This window comes from Chelon labrosus (genome assembly GCF_963514085.1).
Source record: "Chelon labrosus genome assembly, chromosome: 10".
In the NCBI taxonomy this organism is placed as follows: domain Eukaryota; kingdom Metazoa; phylum Chordata; class Actinopteri; order Mugiliformes; family Mugilidae; genus Chelon; species Chelon labrosus.
In genome coordinates, this window is record NC_140360.1 from 1,849,947 (window position 1) to 1,869,952 (window position 20,006).

Genomic DNA, 20,006 nt, shown 5'->3' on the forward strand with positions numbered 1-20,006 from the left:
GTCTTTAATGTGACCCAGGACTCATTGTGTGTTCACACCTGAGACCAGATCAGTGTTCACACCTGGACCTGTTTAACCTGGACTCTAGAGACCAGATTCACCAGGGCAGATATTATTAAACATTGTCTGTTTAAACGTTTGTGAAGTTTGTATTTTGGATTAATCATCTATACAGTTGAAAAGCGATGATTCAGAGACGAGTATCTCTTTACACCACAAATGTACTGGAGTCAGTCACTGTATCAGTATCAGCTGCTCAGTGACTCAGTGTGAACACATACAGACTTCCCCACGTTTCAACAAACTCCTCATTGATAGAGACAGAGATGGGGGGGCAAATAAAGAGGTTTTAGAGGCAGTGGTTGACGAACACAAGTTAAAGTCTTTATTTTTCTTTCTCTAATGTAACGTGTTTGACATTTATTCGTCAGAATATGAAGCAGACTATCCTCCCTAAGACAATTATGTAATTTTTATGTCAAGTTTATTCAAACTTTATTTAAATCCAGACTTTTAATATATTCTTCATATGGTTTATATTGTTCCTATTTCTTACTCAGACCTATGTAGAGAAGTTTTGACGAGATATTGTTTAAACGTGCTGTTAAATGTCAAAATAGAGGGGTTTAACTCAGTGGGTCGATGTTCAGATACACAAATATTTTCACAATGACACAATCAACTAGAATGAATGAATGAAGGAGCTGCAGATCAGCTGATTAGACTCAGGGATCTAGCTTCTTAGTCTCCAAGCTAACAGTAGCTCCTAGCTAACAATAGCTCTTCCTAGCTAATAGTAGCTCTTCCTAGTCTCCAAGCTAATAGTAGCACTACCTAGCTAATAGTACTTCTTCCTAGCCTCCAAGCTAGTAGTAGCTCTTCCTGTTTCCAGACTACTGCCACCTGCTGGTGTGAGGACTTATTTCCTCTCAGGTTCAGAGCGTAGCTATGTACTAGCTGGTTGTTGCTTTAGGCAACACAGTCTGAGACCTCTTTCATCATTGCCGGCAATGAAACAAACGGCCTCTGAAAACAAAAGCGACTGGACATGTTTGAGCTTGACCACAAGTGAAACATCTTCCAAGAAATCTAAAAACAAGTCGTGTTGCGTTCTGTTTCAGCTTCATTTACGATAAATCGTTCTTTAATGCAGACGTGGTTGTGTGATTGAACAATGAGACAGCAGAAAAAGCCAAAGTGAGACAGAAAAAGAGGAAGAGAAGAAGAAGGAGGAGGAGGTGGAGGAGGAGGAGGAGGTCAACATGGAGGATAGTGACCAGGGGGTGAGGGGGTGGAGGGGGGTGAGGGGTTGTTGTGCGTACCAGTCGGTGCAATGTGTGTGAAATGTGAACTGTGGTGTATCTTTGTGAGGACCCCTCTGAGTATTTAAACAGGCTTCTCTTTGGTCACATATAAACTCTGTAAGGAGTTCAGTCTTGTCCTGAGGAGGTTTACCTGGAGGATAGATCCAGGTGATAGAAGGTGAATTGTGTCACTGAGAGTCCTCACAAAGATAGAAGTAGATGTGGGAGTGTTTTTGTGCAGGGGAGGACTCTCTCCCTCTCTCTCTCCCTCTCTCTCTCTCTTAAAGCCGATCAGAAACAGAGGGATCTGCAGAGCTGAGAGCTGAGAGGCACTGAGGAGGGAACACACTTATACCGACTCTTAAACAACAACAAGTGGTCTATTGTGCAAACACACACACATTAAAAAACACACACACACAGTTATTTATCAGTTTTTCTTTGGACTCGGGACTCACCCCTTCAGGATACATCGTTTTTGGAATCCCATCATGCACCAGCGGAGCCTGTTGGAGCTCCAGGGGGTCGCCACCCAGTTGGGGGCCTCGACCCCACGGACTACCCAGGATGGAAACTCGTGGAGCTCCAGACCGAGAAGGGAATCCAGCCGCCTCTGTCCGCCGAGGGTGAGTCCTCTCTGGGCATGGCTGCTGCTGGGGGCCCTGGTGGTTCCTGGAGCTTGGAGCTTTCTGAACGAGGAGCAGGAGGAGCTGCTGGTGGAGCTCCACAACCACTACAGGGGACTGGTTTCACCCAGCGCCTCGGCCATGCTGCCTCTGGTAAGACGCCCGCGGGACATTAACTTAATCCCAACCTGCCAATAATGGAGATGTAATGAGGAAATCCATTTAATCTGTGATTACAACTAATTCTGGGATTAGTTTAAATGAATCCATGTTTTGTCTATATATGAAATAAAACTTCATGAAAAGACATTTCATTTAAATAAATTGGCCTCTGTCCTATTCTACCATGTCCTTTGGACATTCAACTGAACCTGCCTGATGTTAACTGTTGGATTCTTGTCCATTTACCAAAAACATTTCAGCTTGAAAGTCTTGCCATTGAATGAAACACCAATATATGTAGAATAGACTCCAATAAATGTACAGTGTGTCATGTTGGTCTGTCAAAATGGTAAAAAGTCTGGATTCACCAGTTAAACATGTTGGTGGTTGTAGAACTTGCTGAATCTTTCACGGTATCAGGCCACAAACTTTGATTCTTCAACTGAAACAAGTTGTTTGTTTGCAACATTTAACACAATCATCCGTGATTCGTTGGAGTAGTTTGCGGGTTTTTTTGCAGTAAATGTGTCACTGCTTTAGGGAAGTGACTGACGTAGATATGCTCTTTGCCAACCTACTTATAGGAAGTCTGATCTTGGTTGCTCATCACCCGTCACCGTTGGGTAAAAATGGAATACAACAGCTGTAAATAGCTATAGGTTAACTATGGCTACAGTAGGGGCTGGGTTACTCTTCAAGTACTGGAGGGACGGTGGAAAGGTTATGTTGAGTGGAGAGGTAGGACAGAAACGCAGGAGGCAAAGAGAGGCGGGAAACAAAGATAACTTTAATGAAACTTACTGAATCAGGAACAAAAAGCACTGCAGGGTATCCAAATCCAAAAAAAAAAAAAAAAAAAACAACAACTGGTGAAATCAGAAACACAAGGAACTGAACTGAAACATCAACAGACAAACACAGAGACTAGGCTATATATAAGACACATGGGCTGAGGGGTTAATGAGACACAGGTGAAACTAATGAGGGAGAAAACAATCAACCAATCAAAGAGGAGGGGGCAGGGCACAGACAGGAAGGGAAGCAGAGACATGAGACACCAAGGAAGAGCTTTTCAAAATAAAACCAGGAAACCTAAGGAAAACCAAACAGGGTCAAGGAAAATATTTAAATATTCCAAACCACGACAGGAACGTGAATCACAAACGTTCCTGTCCACAAAACCTGCGGCAAATAAATGTATGACAGCTGAAAGACAAGCTCCACCCTCTGATGTGGTTGATACGTCCTCGTCGACAGGACGGTTTGATTTCACCGGTTTATCCAATGGCGCTCTCACGTACTTGCTTTCAGACATATTCTCCATGGGCTTGACGCTACAGCTACGTGGTTTTGGGTTATCCTAAAGATTCTTAGCGTAAAGAGATGCCTGCTTCTTGTCTTGTAGTGTGACACTGGAGCCAAATCTACATCTCTAAACACTTTTATTGTCATTGACCAGTTGATCCAGAAGCAAACACTGTTCCTCTGTCCAGTTGAGTTTCCTACTTCTTTTCTTCTCCACTGTTGTTTGGTTTGTGGAAGATTTGATCGCCAACCAACACTGCTTCATCTAGGCCGGTTAGCAATCACAGAAACTGATGAAAGCTGAGACATTTTACCCACGTTAATACCAAATGATGAAAAAATGACCAGCATGGTAAATGAATGGAAGCAAATAAAAAGAACTATCAGCATGTGAATACTGTGCAAGTGGGCCTGAGTTTAAGCACACATTTTGTAGTCTCATTTTAAAGTATAGCTTACTATTTATTTTCATTTTATGTCAAATATTATTTATAATTCCACAGTCTCCATAGAGTAGTAGATCAACCAGTCACAACTTTTACCTAGCAACGGTCTCAACCACACCTCCTCACTAAGATCAGAGTTTCTGTCCATTCATTGCTCAGAGTTCTCTGACAATGTTCTGGAATCACTCCTAAGCTAAGATTCCTAGCTAGGAATGTTTAGGCTAAGAAATGGGGGGCTATCTGAGAGGATTCTAGGAATCTTTAGGAATACGGGCCCTGGTCTGCCGGCACCGATACTGATCCGGGACATCCCCAACTCTTACCGTTTCCACTTATCTTTGATACACATCCTGGTATTTGGACTGTACTCGGTCAGATGGTTCTTTGACTTAGAACAGAACTGATGACGTTTTACAAGAAAAGACAAGAACACAGATTGATAGCGGACACAGACTCATCATTGTTCTGCTGCTCAGTTTTTCTAATCTAATTGTGCTGCATTCACAGCAACGGCTGAACGTCGTTGAGGGTGAAGTGTCACTTCCAGACATCAGGAACAAACTGGAGATCATGAAAATAGTTCCTTCCTCCCGTTTGTTTGAGAAAAGACACATCTTCTTAGATTCACCTCTTCAACAGAAGCTCGGAGCTGAGAGTAGGAAATATTTAAGTGTTGGGAAATAGACTAACCGATTGTTGGTTTGGCTCCGTGGCGCCAGAGGAGCAAACTCGTACAAGAGTAAAAACAAAAACATTCAAATGTTGAAATGCAGCGATTATAAATAACACTAAGAAACTATGTCAGAGAGACTGACTCTGAGCTCTTTGTTCTGTTCTTGACATGTTGTCACTTTAAGTTTTTATACTTCAGAGGTGACAAAGTAATCATTTATAATACTTACTTGCCAGTTCATTAGGTACACTAGTGACAACCTAATAAAACAGTCTTCATGAAGGTTGTTGTGTTCAGCTTTAGTTTCTAATCACTGAGAGATATTGATTCAACTGTGTTTTCATTTTCTACTACTATTGAATTGACCAGTGTTCCTAATATTTTGACATAGTGTTCAGTGGGCTAGGCTAAATAACAGGAACACTTTAGTGTTTAATTCAATCCAGTTTAACAGCACCACAACATCAACTCAACATTATTTAGATTAGCATGTACTCACTAGTGTACCTAATGAAGTGGCCAGTGAGTGTTAATTTCATATCACTTTTAATTGTTTTGTTTTATTTATAATTTCTCTGTATACTACAACAGAAATAGTTTTTGTTTACTTTTGAAATGATCCTCGAGCAGCAGGTTGGGGTGGATGGATGGGTCAGTCAAACATTGGACTAACCCTCAAACCACAGATAATTTACTGTTTTGAATCATCTGCATTGAACCCAAACTGTGATCTTTCCTTATTATGTTAGAATGATTCTAGTGTACCTAATGAACTGGCCAGTGTTGATGATTTACTGCTGCATCAGAACAGAATATGAGCAGAGGCTGCTTGGCTTATTAACTCTATTAGATTTTTTTATTACAAATATTGAGCCAAAGTTTTACACAGACCACATATCTCTGTCAGACAAATTGGCACCAACAAGTATTATATTTAAACCACTTTAAACTGATTCTTTTCTCCTCCAGTACGAATGACTGTATATGAAAACACTACAGGGTTATTCATTGGTTTCTAGTGTCTATTATTAGTGATTAAAGGTGTTAATGAGATGCACCTTTACACATTTGATATTCGTAAAGTAGAAATATCCCATCTAATCTCATTTAATTGTCAATTCTCAATTAAAAAAATCCTAAACCAAGAGAAAATAGGATGAAGCCTCAGATGTCTTTTGTTTATTGTTAACAGCTTCCATGTATTTGGTAAAACGTGCCGATTAACAGCAGATTGGGAAAGAACATTTTTTGAGTTTATTTGACTTTGTTTAAAAAGGTCCTGGGTGTCTGTTAGTATAAGATCACATCTAGGCTGAGGAGGGAATAAACCCATCTGGTCTGATATGTCGGTTTAGAACTGATCCTAACTTCCTCTCAGTTCTTGTCCTATTGTCTTTCCCAGATCACAAACACACATATGAGCTCTGGCGTCGTTTTCTGGCTCGTCTATTGTTCCTGCTCGGTCTTGTTCTAATTACTGGGACACGATTGTTGTTCAAAGATCTTATGATGTTTGCTACTCATCAGTGTTATTGGAGTTGGTTTGTTAGTTTTAGTTTTTTATTCATAACATCTGTGTAATTTTTGGTATTTTTGGAGTGTTTAAAAAGCAACAACTAAAAAATGCTAAACCAGTAAATTTACCCTTGGTTCTTTAATCTATGAAACCAGAGAGAGAAGTAAAGGAGAACCCAGAGGTTATTAGAATCAGATGAAAGCAGAAGTTTTTGTAGAAGAAGAAGTATCATCACGATGAAACCTCATTAGCATCGTTCTGAATTTCCATGTCTCACTCATCAACTATTGGTCACCTGCAAATTAATTGGCTGCATTTATACCACCATAAATTATGAATTAAGAAAAGCGTAACATGTTAATTATTTGAGCTCAAGACCTAGCTGTTTCCTCTTGTATTTATGCTAAGCTAATCTACAACAAAGCAAAAGCTTCATATTTACTGTAAATGTAAATATGTACATTTGTTCATTAGCTCTGAGAAAGTGGACTTTATATGATGATAATGATGTCAACAGGTTCACTGGTCTGCTCCTATACATGCTAGGCTAACATTAGTGTTATAAACTTGTATTACTAACAAGCTCACATAAAGTCGTGGTTGGTTTCATGTGGTGGAGTTGTGAGGCAGGTCGGGACCGGCCAGCTGTTTAGGTTTTTGGTCGTTGGACCAGAACGGAGCTGGAGGAGCTTCAACCAACACGGAGATGTGAAGAAATGATTTCAGGAAGGAGATTTTAGGATTAAAGTCTGTGTTTGACTGGTTGCACCTGTTTTTACGTCCTATTTACTGAAATAAATGTCCTTTTATCTGCCATCTTATCACATTAGGGAACATGCAGGGTTGTTTTAAAAGCGTTGACATGAAGCCAGACGCCACAGACGACCTGGAGTCTGGCTCTTAATCTCAGCTAATCTCAGGTTGTTTTTCACATTTCATTTGTCTGTCCAAGATGCATGTTCAGAAATAATAGTAAAGCTGTTCTGGAGTCTCTGTATTGGGAACTGATTCTGCTCCTGCAAAGATCTGACGGGCCAATCAGATCGTTTTAGGGGCATGGCTTAATGTGGTGACAGACAGAAGAGAAAGAGGTGGTTTAGGCTTAGGCGTCAATTTAACGTGCACCTCCCCAGAAATGTAACAACCAGAGCTGTGATTGGTCCTCTTGGTAGTAGCGTGTTTCCTCTTTAGTATTTCCAGCTGCTTCTCCATCTCCACAATTTTCTAATTGATTGTTTTGGATCAATAAAGATGGAGCACATGGAGGAAAGGTTAACTGAGGAGGTTCAGAGATACAAACATTTGTAAGATTCGTCTTTGGTGAAATTTCAGCAAAAGTTTCAGTCGCCATTGTTGGAAGTGAAGCGGGAACTAGAAACAAAACTTAACCCGAATGATTAAAAAGACACAACGCAGACTAGTGTTTGGGTGGAGTTGTTACAGAGCGAGACAGACTGATGAGGTTCAAGTATAAATATATCACAGCAGCGTAGGCTACGTACGTAGGTTACAGCGTCTATGTCCAGCAGAGGTATAAACGGATAGTAGTCATACACAACATCTGAGCACCATGGAGTTAAATTAGTTCATAATGGCTCATAATTAAATCTAGAATTGTGTTACCAGATTCTGATTCTAATAAGAATCAGGTCTTGATGAAGCATTATGACTTTTTCCTTGGGTGTTGTATGTGGTAATCACTTGACATAATAAAAATGAATACATTTTATTCATTTAATTAACCATGCTGAAACTGAACTTGCGTAACTAACTTGCATAAGACCAGAACCACAAGATAGTGGTGGAGGAGAAATTTACTTTCTCTGTTAACTGAGATAAATTAAATTATGCAAACAAACAAATAAACCTGCAGCTTTGCTTCGGGGCGAGCTGCATGCAGGAAAAGGGTGAGTGCTGACGCAAGATGGAGGCGACAGTTTACGATATGCTGGCTTCACTGACTATGGTGTCTCTCTTTCACTGATATGTTGTGTCGTCTAAAAGTAAAAAGAGAAAGTTAATCTCAGTCTTCATGTTGTTTCTCGAGAGGTGATGTCTTGTCCTTGACTGAAGCAGGAAGTAGTCTCCATGGTGACCACTGGTCCAGGAAGTAGTCTCCATGGTTACCACTGGTCCAGATTTCTCTGGTCCAGGAAGTAGTCTCCATGGTGACCACTGGTCCGGGTCTCTCTGGTCCAGGATGTAGTCTCCATGGTGACCACTGGTCCAGGTCTCTCTGGTCCAGGAAGTAGTCTCCATGGTGACCACTGGTCCAGGAAGTAGTCTCCATGGTGACCACTGGTCCAGGTCTCTCTGGTCCAGGAAGTAATCTCCATGGTGACCTCTGGTCCATGGATCATTGTGTTCAGCTCTAAATAAACCTGGTTCTTCTCCAGATTCAGAGATAAATTCAGATGACCAGATACCTTGTGTAAGAAAGTCTAAAATTACATCTGAATATTGTTCCAGAGTCATGTCCGGGGGGAGTCGACACTTTCCAACAATGAAATCTATATTCTTGACCTGAATACATATGCTGTGAACAGACAGCTCATGTGCTACATACTGTGAGCTGCAGATATGTATAGCCTGTATAAAAATAGGCTGCAACTCAGCACCATCAATAGCATTTAATAGTCCTCCACAGCGTGTCCTTAGATGAAGCCTTCTAAGGTCTAATAACTGGTTTTATATGAATCAAATAATCAAAGTTTTCTCCTTTAATTTTAGTTCTTGTTTCTTTTTTAAGAGATTTTAAGAGACGGAAGGTAGAATTACTTGTTTAACACATTTTAGAGTCTAAAATCAAACCTGTAGTACCAAAAAGTAAACGGTCAGAGGCACACATCCATCTCAAAATACCTCCCTCCCTCGTCTCTCTTTTTTGTTTTTTTGTTTTTTTTTAATCAGGTACCCTTATTAAATCGAGGCCTGGTCTCCAGAGAGCGATGGGTGTTTCCGTTAGAGTCAGACATAGCAGGAGTCAGCGATCAGGGTTGAGCAACCAGGGAGGAAGACTGTTGGGAAAGAGCTGAGCAGCGAAGGGAGTGAACACAATGTTTAGGTAGAGAATGAATGAGTGCAGAGAGGAATGTGAGCCGGTATGGAAGCCCCACTGGGACATCTCCACATCCACAGTCTTTTATTTTCAGCTGAAGAGAGAAAATGATGAGGAAGGAATGGGAAGAAGGAAACACAAGTGAAAGAGGGTGAGAACAAAGTGAGAGGGAGGAGATACGAAGGAAGGAACAACCAAAAAAAAAAGGAGGAGGGTGGAGGAGTAAGAGCTGAGCTGAACTGGGAGGAAATTACAGAAGACAGATTTCAGTTTTTGTTGGCAAGAAGAAGACATCTATAAAATGTTACCTGGACAAGATGGACAAGATGCTGCTAAATGGGAAAGAAACTGGATTGACTCATTCATACAAACGTGATTAATAGAACTAGACAAACCAAACCAGGGTCCACTTTAACAGTCCTACCAGCTCAGACTAAAGTAGTTCTGTTGCTACGGAAGAAGAAGAACAAGAAGAAGAACAGGAAGAAGAACAAGAAGAAGAGGGAAGAGGAGGAGAAGGAAGAACAAGAGGAAAGACGTAAGAAGATGAAGAAAAGGGAGAATGAAGTAGATGACAGAAGAAGAAGAAAAATAAAGAGGGAAAGGAGGAAGAAGAAGAAGTAGGAGAATAAAAAGATGAAGAAGAGGAGGAAGAGGGGGGAAGAGAAGAAATGTCTCCAGATCTCCAACATTGGTGTCCACATGGGTTCCAGCTTCATTGATCAGAAAAGAAGAAGAAGAAGAAGAAGAAGAAGAGAAAGGACAAAAAGATGAAGAAAAAGGACAAAGAAGTAGACGACAGAGAAGAAGACGAAAAATAAAAAGAGGTAAAGGTAGAAGAAGATGAAGGCGATAAAGAGGAAGAAGGAAAATTAGAAGTAGGAGAATAAAAAGATGAAGAAGAGGAAGAAGGAGGAAGAGAAGAAACGTCTCCAGATCTCTAACATTGGTGTCCACATGGGTTCCAGCTTCAATGATCAGAAAAGAAGAAGTTTTTCATCTCCAAGATTGAATTCATTCAGTAGAAGAAGATGATAAACATGTCTCCATGTGTCCAACGTTAAGATGTCTTCAAGAACGAGACTGAGAACCTTGAGAACCTGGACAGAAAATAAAACAGCAGCAGATATACGAGTTACAGTAGTCCCTCGCTATAACGCGCTTCACCTTTCGCGGCCTCGCAGTTTCGCAGATTTTTTAGTGCAATTTTGCATGCTTTTTTTTTTTTTTTTTTTTACAGCGCATTGTTTTCTGCGTCCTGATTGGCTAAGGGAGAGCCCGCGTGTTGTCTTCTGTGTCCTGATTGGCTAAGGGACTGTAGACCGTTGTCAATCAATCTCCTTGTACGGTGTCTCTTGTACAGTACAGAATGCGTTCAGCTTGCCAAATTTACATATACAGTATCTTTGATCGCTGGCAGTGTGACTGAAGTGCGGTATGTTTGTAAGTTATTGAGAAAAGTGTATAAAGTGTGTAGTGAGGGGTTTTGCAACCTTAAAACATTTATAATCATTGTAAAAAATAAAGCTGACTACTTCGCGGATTTCGTCTATCGCGGGTAACGTAACTCCCGCGATGAACGAGGGACCACTGTAATTCAGTCTGTGTTTACATATACACTCAAAGTGTGTTTGTTGCCTAAACCAGAGTAGTAGAAGAAGAGTGTAGGTGTGAACCCTGGTGTCAGATATAAAAGCTGAGTCCACCCCAACCACCTCCTCCACACTCTCCTGTAGTTCATTAATGTTGTTCTTCACTCACTACAAACAAACAAACAAACAAACAAACAAACAAAAAGCTACGACATTTCAAACTGACTGTACAACAAGGAGTTTTAAATCCAGCTGAGACAAACAGAAAGTCAATCAGCTGTTCACAGACCGGACGACCTCCAGCTGATCAGATGCAGATGACTGAGAAAGTTTCTTAACACGGAGCAGATGTGGAATGTGAAAGAGACCCCTGACTATTGTTTGTGGTGTTGTGTGTCATCGCTGGACAAATAAACACACACTCACACACACACACTGATACTAAACCCTCAGTCAGGATCCTGTTGTTCATTCTTTGGGTTTCTTAGCAACAGTGACTCAAATCACGAGATGGAGACAAGGGTTAAACATCTGCTCCGTCATCATGACATGACGATCATCATGTGAAGTTTTTATACAAGATAATAAAATACTTTGGACAGAATCAGACTCTCCAACAAAATTATAGCCAAAGATTTAATAAATCAACTCAACGAACAGTTTACTGCATAAAAACGACTTGAGACATCAGCAGAGTCCTGAAAGTAGACAAAGAGATCCCAGTCAAGCTAATGGGAATCAAATATTATTCCATCTAAGCTAATAGTAGCTCTTCCTAGCTTTGTACCCTCCCAGCTAATGGCAGCTCTTCCTGGCTTCCCAGTCCCCCAGCTAACAGTAGCTCCTCCCAGCTTCACCGCTTATAGTTGCTCTTCCAAACATTTGAGCTTTTAAGTTAATAGTTGCTCTTTTAGTACCTTCCTAGCCTCCCAGCTAACAGTAGCTCTTCCCAGCTTCCTAGTCCCCCAGCTAAAAGTAAATCCTCCTAGCCTTGCAGCTATTAGTAGCTCTTCTAAGCATCCTAGTTAATAGCAGCTCTTCCTAGCGTCCAAGAATTACAGCTAACAGTACCTCTTCTTAGCTTCATCTAAGTCTAAATCTAAGTCTAAGTCTTCATAGTCTCCCAGCTAACAGTAGCTCTTCCAAGCATCTTACCTTTTGAATTAATAGCAGCTTTTTGTTGCTTCCTAGCTTCCCAGTTAACAGTAGCTATTCCTAGCTTCACAGCTAACAGTAGCTCCTCCAAGCACCTAGCTTTTGAATTAATAGTAGCTCTTCATAACTTCCTGGCCTCCCAGCTAACAGTACCGCCTCCTAGCCGTGCAGCTAATATTAGCTCTTCCAAGCATCCTACCTTTTGAGTTAATAGCAGCTCTTTATAGCTTCCTAGCCTCCATGCTAACAGTAGCTCTTCCTAGCATCCTAGCCTTGCAGCTAACAGTAGCTCTTTCTAACTTCTGGCAACTTTTTGGTTCCGTAACAGGAGACGTAAAGCGACACAAACACAAACACAAACAGTCGCCCTTTGTTGCCAGGAGTTCCTTGGTGTCAGTTTTGTCCCGGGCCTTGACAGTGTGTCTCAGTTGTAGTTGTTTTTAGTTTTTTTGGTAACAGTGGAGCTCAGATGACTCAAATGAAAGTGTTCCCTCGGGCTTTGGAGACACGCCACTTGTCTGGTTTTAATATTTAGGACTTCTTTGTTAAACGGGCTCAAAAAGCATGATCATCTCTGTGTCAGTAAGAAAACAATAACAAGAAAACGCTGAGCAAGGAGTCGCACAATGTGTCTGAATGGGAAGAAATAATTTAGGAAGTTTATTTAATGATTCTGAGGCTTCTTCACAAGCATTTTAATTTAGTATCAGAGGATTTAGTTTTTCTGTGTGTTTTCTTATTTATTTATTAGACGTGATTCAATGCAGCACACATGTATTAATATTCTACTGGTTTATTCTTCTTCTTCTCCCCTCTCCAGGGTCTGGACATTTATCGTGTAGCTAGCTCCACAGTTTTGAGGAAAAAACAAACAAACAAAAAGAAAAAAACATACAAATTAGATATTAAAGCCTTACAGGAAGTTTGCATGATTAATTTCAAAACTCTTTACCTTTCACCACGTCAGTTTGCAGAGACGACATATCCGTGATGATGGGAAGGAAACGTGTACCTCAGACAGAGAGACTGGTGAAGGATCAGAGGTCAGAGGTCAGACTGGGGGACATGCTCGCTCCTGGTTTATCTGCATTAAAGGAAACAGAATTAAAAACTTTGTGAAACATGTTTTAAAGTCTGTGAGTCACGACAGAGCAACTTCCTGACTCAGCCGATGAGCTCTGGGGTCAGACCCAGTGTGTTTTTAATAAATCAAATCTAAAACGTTTCCTTTATATGACATTACATGTCGTATCAGTTTTAAGAGCAGTTTTTCCAACAAGCAGCTGTTGGAAGCGACTTTCAAAGACTCTCCACGAGACAAACAGCAAAACTTAATGTCGCATTAAAAACGTCCTGACTCTTCTGCGGTGGGTTTTAGAACACGATCAGGATGAAACAGCTGCACACCATTTGTACAACGTTCTTCTTGAGAGAGTTTTACAGGTCATAAACCGACAATAAATCCAAAAACAGAAGATTAAATGATCATGATAATTAAAAACAGACTGAGGGGGGCTGTAAAAAAAACAAGTAATAAAACAATCAGTTTAATCTCAAAACTCGACAGAGTTCAGAAGCTTCCACAGAGAGGCTGAAGGTTTACTTCAGTTTGAGATGATTCCTGAAAAAAAAGACAAAGAAAAAGAACTTTCTGTGAGTTCAGTCAGAGCGTTCATTCAGCCGTGTCTTCTGCACAGACTGTTTGTTTTCATCTTTGCTTTAAATCGATTTAAACTTTCAGCTTCCAGGTCACAAACTGAACACAAATGTACGACACAGAGAGAGACAAATCTAACGGAAGTTTTCTCGTAAAGGAGAACTCACAGTGAGGCAGACAAAGACGAGAAAGAGGAGTTCAAGGTTGGAAGTTGTAGTTAAGTTATAGTGAAAACACAAAGGTGGAGATTAGGCTGCCTTCAAATGGAGCTCATGAACTAGTGGCTGTGACATTACTGGAGGTTGTGTTGCTGTTTAACTGTTTGACATGTGTTGGCGCCTAGAAACCACCGAGGCTAACAGTTAGCAACCAAGCTAACGAGCTGATTGCTTAGCATAGCAAATGAGGACGAGGCAACTGTCAATCACCGTGATGTCACATCCTGTTTTTATATTGTGTCAAATAACGAAAAAGAATGGCCAGACATCGGCATTATATTAACTATACTGATCTATATTTTAGTGTTTTAGTTTGACCCGTCCCGCCCACTAACATGGAGGGGGTGGAGCTTATGACCTAAACTGCAGCCAGCCACCAGGGGGAGATCCACTTGCTTTGGCTTCACGTTAGAGGAGCTGTCATGGCGTCCGCTTTTTTTACAGTCTAATAAAAGGATTCTACGGACGTACAGGACAAACCTGATTCGGTCAAGATTCATACGTCACAGACTTCTCTGCTCTGATTGGTTGGAGGACTGTCCAGTTACAAATGTTTAACGTTCGCTGGTTCCCCTTTAGAGGTGGGACCCGGCCCTGAAGGTGGTTGCAGAGGGCTACGCCACCAAATGTATCTGGAACCACAACCCAGACCTGGAGGACACAGGAGAGAACCTGTTTGCTGGCACCGGAGCTCTGGACCTCGCAGAAGCCCTGGAGAAATGGTTCCTTGGTGAGTTTCACTGGTGGAGACGAAAAAAACCAACAAACAAGAACTGGACATAAAACCTCCCTCCTCCTACAGTCAGTTATTTGTTTTTAAACGACTCTGCCCCCAAGTGGCCAAAACATGTAACAACATGATGCAGTTGATTGTTTTTCACTTTACAGAACGTATGGACTACGACTTCCAGAACAACAGCTGTGATGAGGATAAGATGTGTGGACACTACACACAGGTCAGACACACACAGTATTAATACACGCACACACAGTATTAATTCACACACACACACAGTATTAATACACATGTGTGTGTTTCAGATGGTGTGGGCGGGCACACACAGAGTGGGCTGTGCCTTCCATCTCTGTAACACTATGGAGGGTCTGGACTGGGAGAGAGTTTCCTTCCTGGTCTGCAACTACTTCCCAGCGTCAGTACTACTACTACAACTACTGCAGTATTACTATTACTACCGCAGTACAACTACTACTGCTGCAATACTACAATAACTACTTCACTACTACTACTGCAGTATCAGTACTACTCTTGCACAACTACTCCTACTGCAATCCTGTAACCTGCCACTTCATTCTGACTACCACTACTGCAGTTCTACTAGCTCTACTGCAGTACACTAACAACTATCCTACTGTACACTGCTACTATCTATGCTACTACACCCCTGCTAGTACTTCTACTGCTCTTTCATGTCCATCCCTACTACAGAGACTACTACATCAAATACTACTGTTACTACGACTAGTTCTGCTGCTCTGACTCAGACGACTACTGATTATACTAATACTACAAACAGCAGGCACCACTACTACTAACAGTACTACAGTTATTAGATACTCTTACTTCTACTCACTGTACTCACTACTATTGCAGTATTACTACTACTACCACTGTACAACTACTACTGCTACAATACTACAATGACTACTGCACTACTGAACTACTACTGCAGTATCAGTACTACTATTGCGCGACTACTCCTTTAACCACCGCTCCATTATGACGACCACTAGTGCAGTACTACTACTTCTACTGCAGTACAGTAATGATTCTGCCGTACTTCTACTGCTCTTCCATGCTCATCACCACTACAGAGACTACTACATCAAATACTACGACTAGTTCTGCTGCTCCGACTTCTACAGATTATACTAATACTACAAACAGTAGGCACCACTACAGTAATAACAGTACTACAGTTATTAGATACTCTTACTTATACTTGTACCTTCACTGTTACTACTACTGCAGTACAGGTGCTCCCTCTAGTGGCCAGAAGTGATAGATGATAGATAGATGGATGGATGGATGGATAGATAGATAGATAGATAGATAGATAGATAGATAGATAGATAGATAGATAGATAGATAGATAGATAGATAGATAGATAGATAGATTCATGATATAATAATCCAGATGTTGGTGTGTTTTCAGAGGGAACTATGAAGCGGAGCGTCCGTACGTGGAGGGCGACTGGTGCTCCAGATGTCCTGAAAACATGCAGAGATGTGAAAACAACCTCTGTGGTACGACTCTTCTCATTGGTCCTCCTCAAACTCTGTCACAGATTAAATACTATAATAATAACAACAAATGAACCCTGGTGAAATCTAAGGTGCAGTTTATTCCAGGACGTTGAGTTTTAGGCTGAGCTAAGTTTTCTCTCCAACACTGAATTGATTCAATAGAAGAAGAAAACCAGGATGTTTCCATGTGTTTGGAGGAAATAAGGAGGGAAGAAGAAGTAGTATGTCCTCCTCCATGTCCTCCTCTAGTCCTGAATGTCTACAATCTTAGAAGACGACCAAGATGTCTCGTCTCTGTCCACACTGATTGTAACTTGGTTCATCTTGTTTTTCTACCTCCATGTTTCTGTCCCTCCTCTGATTAGTTGAGGAAGAACTAGAGTCCAGACTCTTCTGTAAACACTGAGGCAAGGAGTCAGCTGATTGGCTACAGGTGCAGGGGAGACAGGAAGTGAAGATACAACACTTTAGACCTAAATCAGTTTAATATTAATACAGAAAAGTTTTCAGCCTCTTTAGATCTGATCTGACGCATTTAAAGAAAACTGATTTTGTTCTTTTTTTTTTTTCTGGTTGGTGAAACAGTGGAGGAGTATGACGAGTACACGTCCAGTACTCCCAGTTTTCCCAGCAACGTCTCCACCTTCGGAGTCACGGACATCCTACCACCGGTTACTGCTGAGACTCAGGACGGCACCGATATTCAGGACGCCACCATGGCTGAGGACACCACCGTGGCTGAGGACGCCACCACGGCTGAGGACACCACCGTGGCTGAGGACATCACCACGGCCTATGACGACACCCCCACCATGGACACCCTCTTCCCTGAGGCCCCATCACCAACACAGGGATCAGAAGCGAACACAGAGGAAACTCAGAAGGGAAGTGAAAGTTCAGGAATTGTGGAGGCAGAAACAAAGAGATACGTAACACAAATAGTACACGACCGCAACAAAGCTGGTTCAGTGTCCTCACCGTCAGTCCTGTTAGCCTGTCTGACCGCCATCATCACTCTCAGGCTGTGAAGAAGAGGAGGAGGAGGAGGAAGAAGAGGAGGAGGAGACAACAGGTTCTCCTCTTTTGCACTGACTCCGTCCGGCGGTAACGAACTCTCGAGCAAAAACAGGTCATGTAATAATTCACACTCACCAGGAAACAGCTGACGTTTTCATCCAGCATGAGGTCTGCACCGATCAGCCACCAGTCACTGACCCACCACTAACCACATAATGAGGAAACAGATTCAAATGCTAACTAGTTGGAATCAGATCTGAAATGATGGGAAGCTGTGTGGTCAGAGCGTGGTTAGCCTAGCTTAGCTTCAAGACGGAACTTGGGTTTCTACCAATGAGTCAACGAACTCATGAACAAGAAGACGCACAAAACATTATAAATGAGTTCCCAGCAGCTTCAGAAAAAAAAAAAACAGAAATCAAGGCTGATTGAAAGGAAACACAGAGATTGGACGCCCCACAGTCTGATCCAGATCTGATCCTAAATGTCCTAGAGTTGGTCTCCTGTAGCTTCCTAAAGTCTGTCCTTGTCTTCCTTGTCTTCTCCTAGAGTTGGTCTCCTGTAGCTTCCTAAAGTCTGTCCTTGTCTTCCTTGTCTTCTCCTAGAGGTGGTCTCCTGTAGCTTCCTAAAGTCTGTCCTTGTCTTCCTTGTCTTCTCCTAGAGTTGGTCTCCTGTAGCTTCCTAAAGTCTGTCCTTGTCTTCCTTGTCTTCTCCTAGAGTTGGTCTCCTGTAGCTTCCTAAAGTCTGTCCTTGTCTTCCTTGTCTTCTCCTAGAGTTGGTCTCCTGTAGCTTCCTAAAGTCTGTCCTTGTCTTCCTTGTCTTCTCCTAGAGTGGACTGGATTCAGTCCAATAAATCTTTCTGTCAAAGTTAATGTAGTGTGGAGAGGGTAGCTGGTACCTTGTGTTCTCTACTCCAGAAATGTTCTGGTCATCCAACGCTGCCATAAACTCCCTAACCCTCTCTGGAAGATGTTTCTCCTTGACGCTGTCTCCAGGAAACTTTTCTCTTCTTCTTTTAAACGTTCAGTGTTTGTTGTTGTTGTTTGGGTGCAGCCTTTGACTGAGTGGACTCCATGGATTCTGTTTAGATGATCAACTACTACCACCTCACCACACATCCACATTACACTAGTTACTGGCCGCTGCCATTAAAACAGAAGAATAAGTTTAGACGCTGAAATAATTAACTACAATAGATCATCTGGTACTGATCAGGTCTTCATTACTAACTGGAAGACCAGATCGTCTGAATATTGATTAATTAACACTGGTTTGTTCCCATGTGTGAGGCCAGTGATGGGCGGGTTGTGTGTCTGAACTGATTCTTCTCCCTTTATCAAAACGTTTTGGACGCTTTGAAGGGTTTTATTCAGCAGGTAGACAAAGACAAAAGACAGGTGACGCTTCTGTTTCCCGGAAAACAACTGAACAAATTTTTCTGAACATCTTCATTTCTACCTTTACTCAGATCTGTTGGATTTCCAGGAAGTCAGCCTCACACATGGACGCATGCGCAAAACAAAATATTGTTATGCATGCTTGAAAAACCAAATCAATTACGTCATCTTACCTCGGCCTTCTTCTTCTTTTTCTTCTTCTTCTTCTTGATGTGGTTAATGGCGCCACCACCTGTTCATCTCACTGATTAAACTTAAAGTCACCACAAACTCGATCCAGAGTCTGACACCAGGCCACCTGTTACTTTCTGTCTTTGTGCTAAGCTAGGCTAAGCTATGCTAAGCTAGGCTAAGCTTGTAAGTGCACAGAGGACATTTCATCCACTTAAACCAGTGGTAAAAGTTCTGAGGAGCAGATTGAAGCCCCTGAATGTAAAGAAATGTTTTTATTATTATTATTATTTTGCTTATAACACCATCAAAGGATAATAATAAATGCATGCTTTCCGATCAGAAATGTGTAAAACTAAAAGTAGCAGAATGCTAAATGCTAATAAAGAAAGGGACTGCAGTGCGGCCATCGGGCCTCTCTCTTCATGTTGGGATCGAGTCCTGATTTAAATATAAAGCATCATCTCACGTGGAAAAACACTGAAAAGCAAAAAGGAGCGGGAGACATTTTTATTTTATGTTTAGCTGAAATTTCAAAAGTTTCAAACTGACGACCCTGCTTCTTCTTCTTCTTCTTCTTCTTTTTTTTTTACATTTATCTACGCTCAGACTGGGACGACACCTGGACAGACTCTAATGATTCACGTATCTCAGCTGATGGGAAATTACCGCAGTTATCTCCAGTAACTTTAGCACAGATGGCTGTACGTGTCTGTATATAAGATTAATAAAGAAATAAACCTGGTTTCTTCTTTTTGAGAACACGTCTGGGTCCTTATATTAATAATAATTACAACATATTCAAAATGAAACACTATTAAAAAATAAAACAGAACAATTATGTTATTATTTGAAGAAAACAAATGTATTTATTTATTCTAGGAAACTGATTTGTTATGTTGCAATAATAAAAACTGCACACAAGCTCATTTCATCTCTAGTAGCTGGGAGGCTAGGAAGCTAGGAAGAGCTACTGTTAGCTGGGAGGATAGGAAACTAGGAAGAGCTACTGTTAGCTGGGAGGATAGGAAGCTAGGAAGAGCTACTGTTAGCTGGGACGCTAGGAAGAGCTACTGTTAGCTGGGAGGCTACGAATCTAGGAAGAGCTACTGTTAGCTAGGAAGCTAGGAAAAGCTACTGTTAGCTGGGAGGATAGGAAGCTAGGAAGAGCTACTATTAGCTAGGGAGCTAGGAAGAGCTAATATTAGCTAGGAAGATAGGAAGAGCTACTGTTGGCTGGGAGGATAGGAAGCAAGGAAGAGCTACTGTTAGCTGGGAAGCTAAGAAGAGCTACTGTTAACTGATAACACCACAAAGAACTGTGGGCTAGGGGAGTTCAGGCTGATTTAACCTTTACATTCTAGTTTTTCAGTAGCAAACAATCAGTTAGGCCTACTTGCCGTATCCTGACGTCCTGACATCCTCCTTTTCCTCGTCCACATC

General features: G+C 41.5%; 1 protein-coding gene across 1 annotated transcript; it reads left to right on the top strand.

Annotated features, from left to right (window-relative positions):
* The first annotated feature begins 1,516 nt into the window (after positions 1–1,516).
* On the top strand, positions 1,517–19,368 carry LOC311494532 (GLIPR1-like protein 1). The gene is made up of 6 exons (XM_084553620.1): positions 1,517–2,083; positions 14,292–14,442; positions 14,601–14,668; positions 14,754–14,863; positions 15,887–15,978; positions 16,564–19,368. The coding sequence occupies exons 1-6, from the start codon at positions 1,796–1,798 to the stop codon at positions 17,004–17,006; spliced, it is 1,152 nt and encodes a 383-aa protein (XP_084409746.1). The 5' UTR covers positions 1,517–1,795; the 3' UTR covers positions 17,007–19,368.
* Positions 19,369–20,006: the final 638 nt, after the last annotated feature.

Excerpts from the sequence above, each read along its gene's own strand:
- LOC311494532 (XM_084553620.1), top strand. The coding sequence starts at position 1,796 with ATGCACCAGCGGAGCCTGTTGGAGCTCCAGGGGGTCGCCACCCAGTTG. Across the intron at positions 2,084-14,291 it reads CCTCGGCCATGCTGCCTCTG|AGGTGGGACCCGGCCCTGAA; the intron begins GTAAGACGCCCG and ends GTTCCCCTTTAG. Across the intron at positions 14,443-14,600 it reads CCTGGAGAAATGGTTCCTTG|AACGTATGGACTACGACTTC; the intron begins GTGAGTTTCACT and ends TTCACTTTACAG.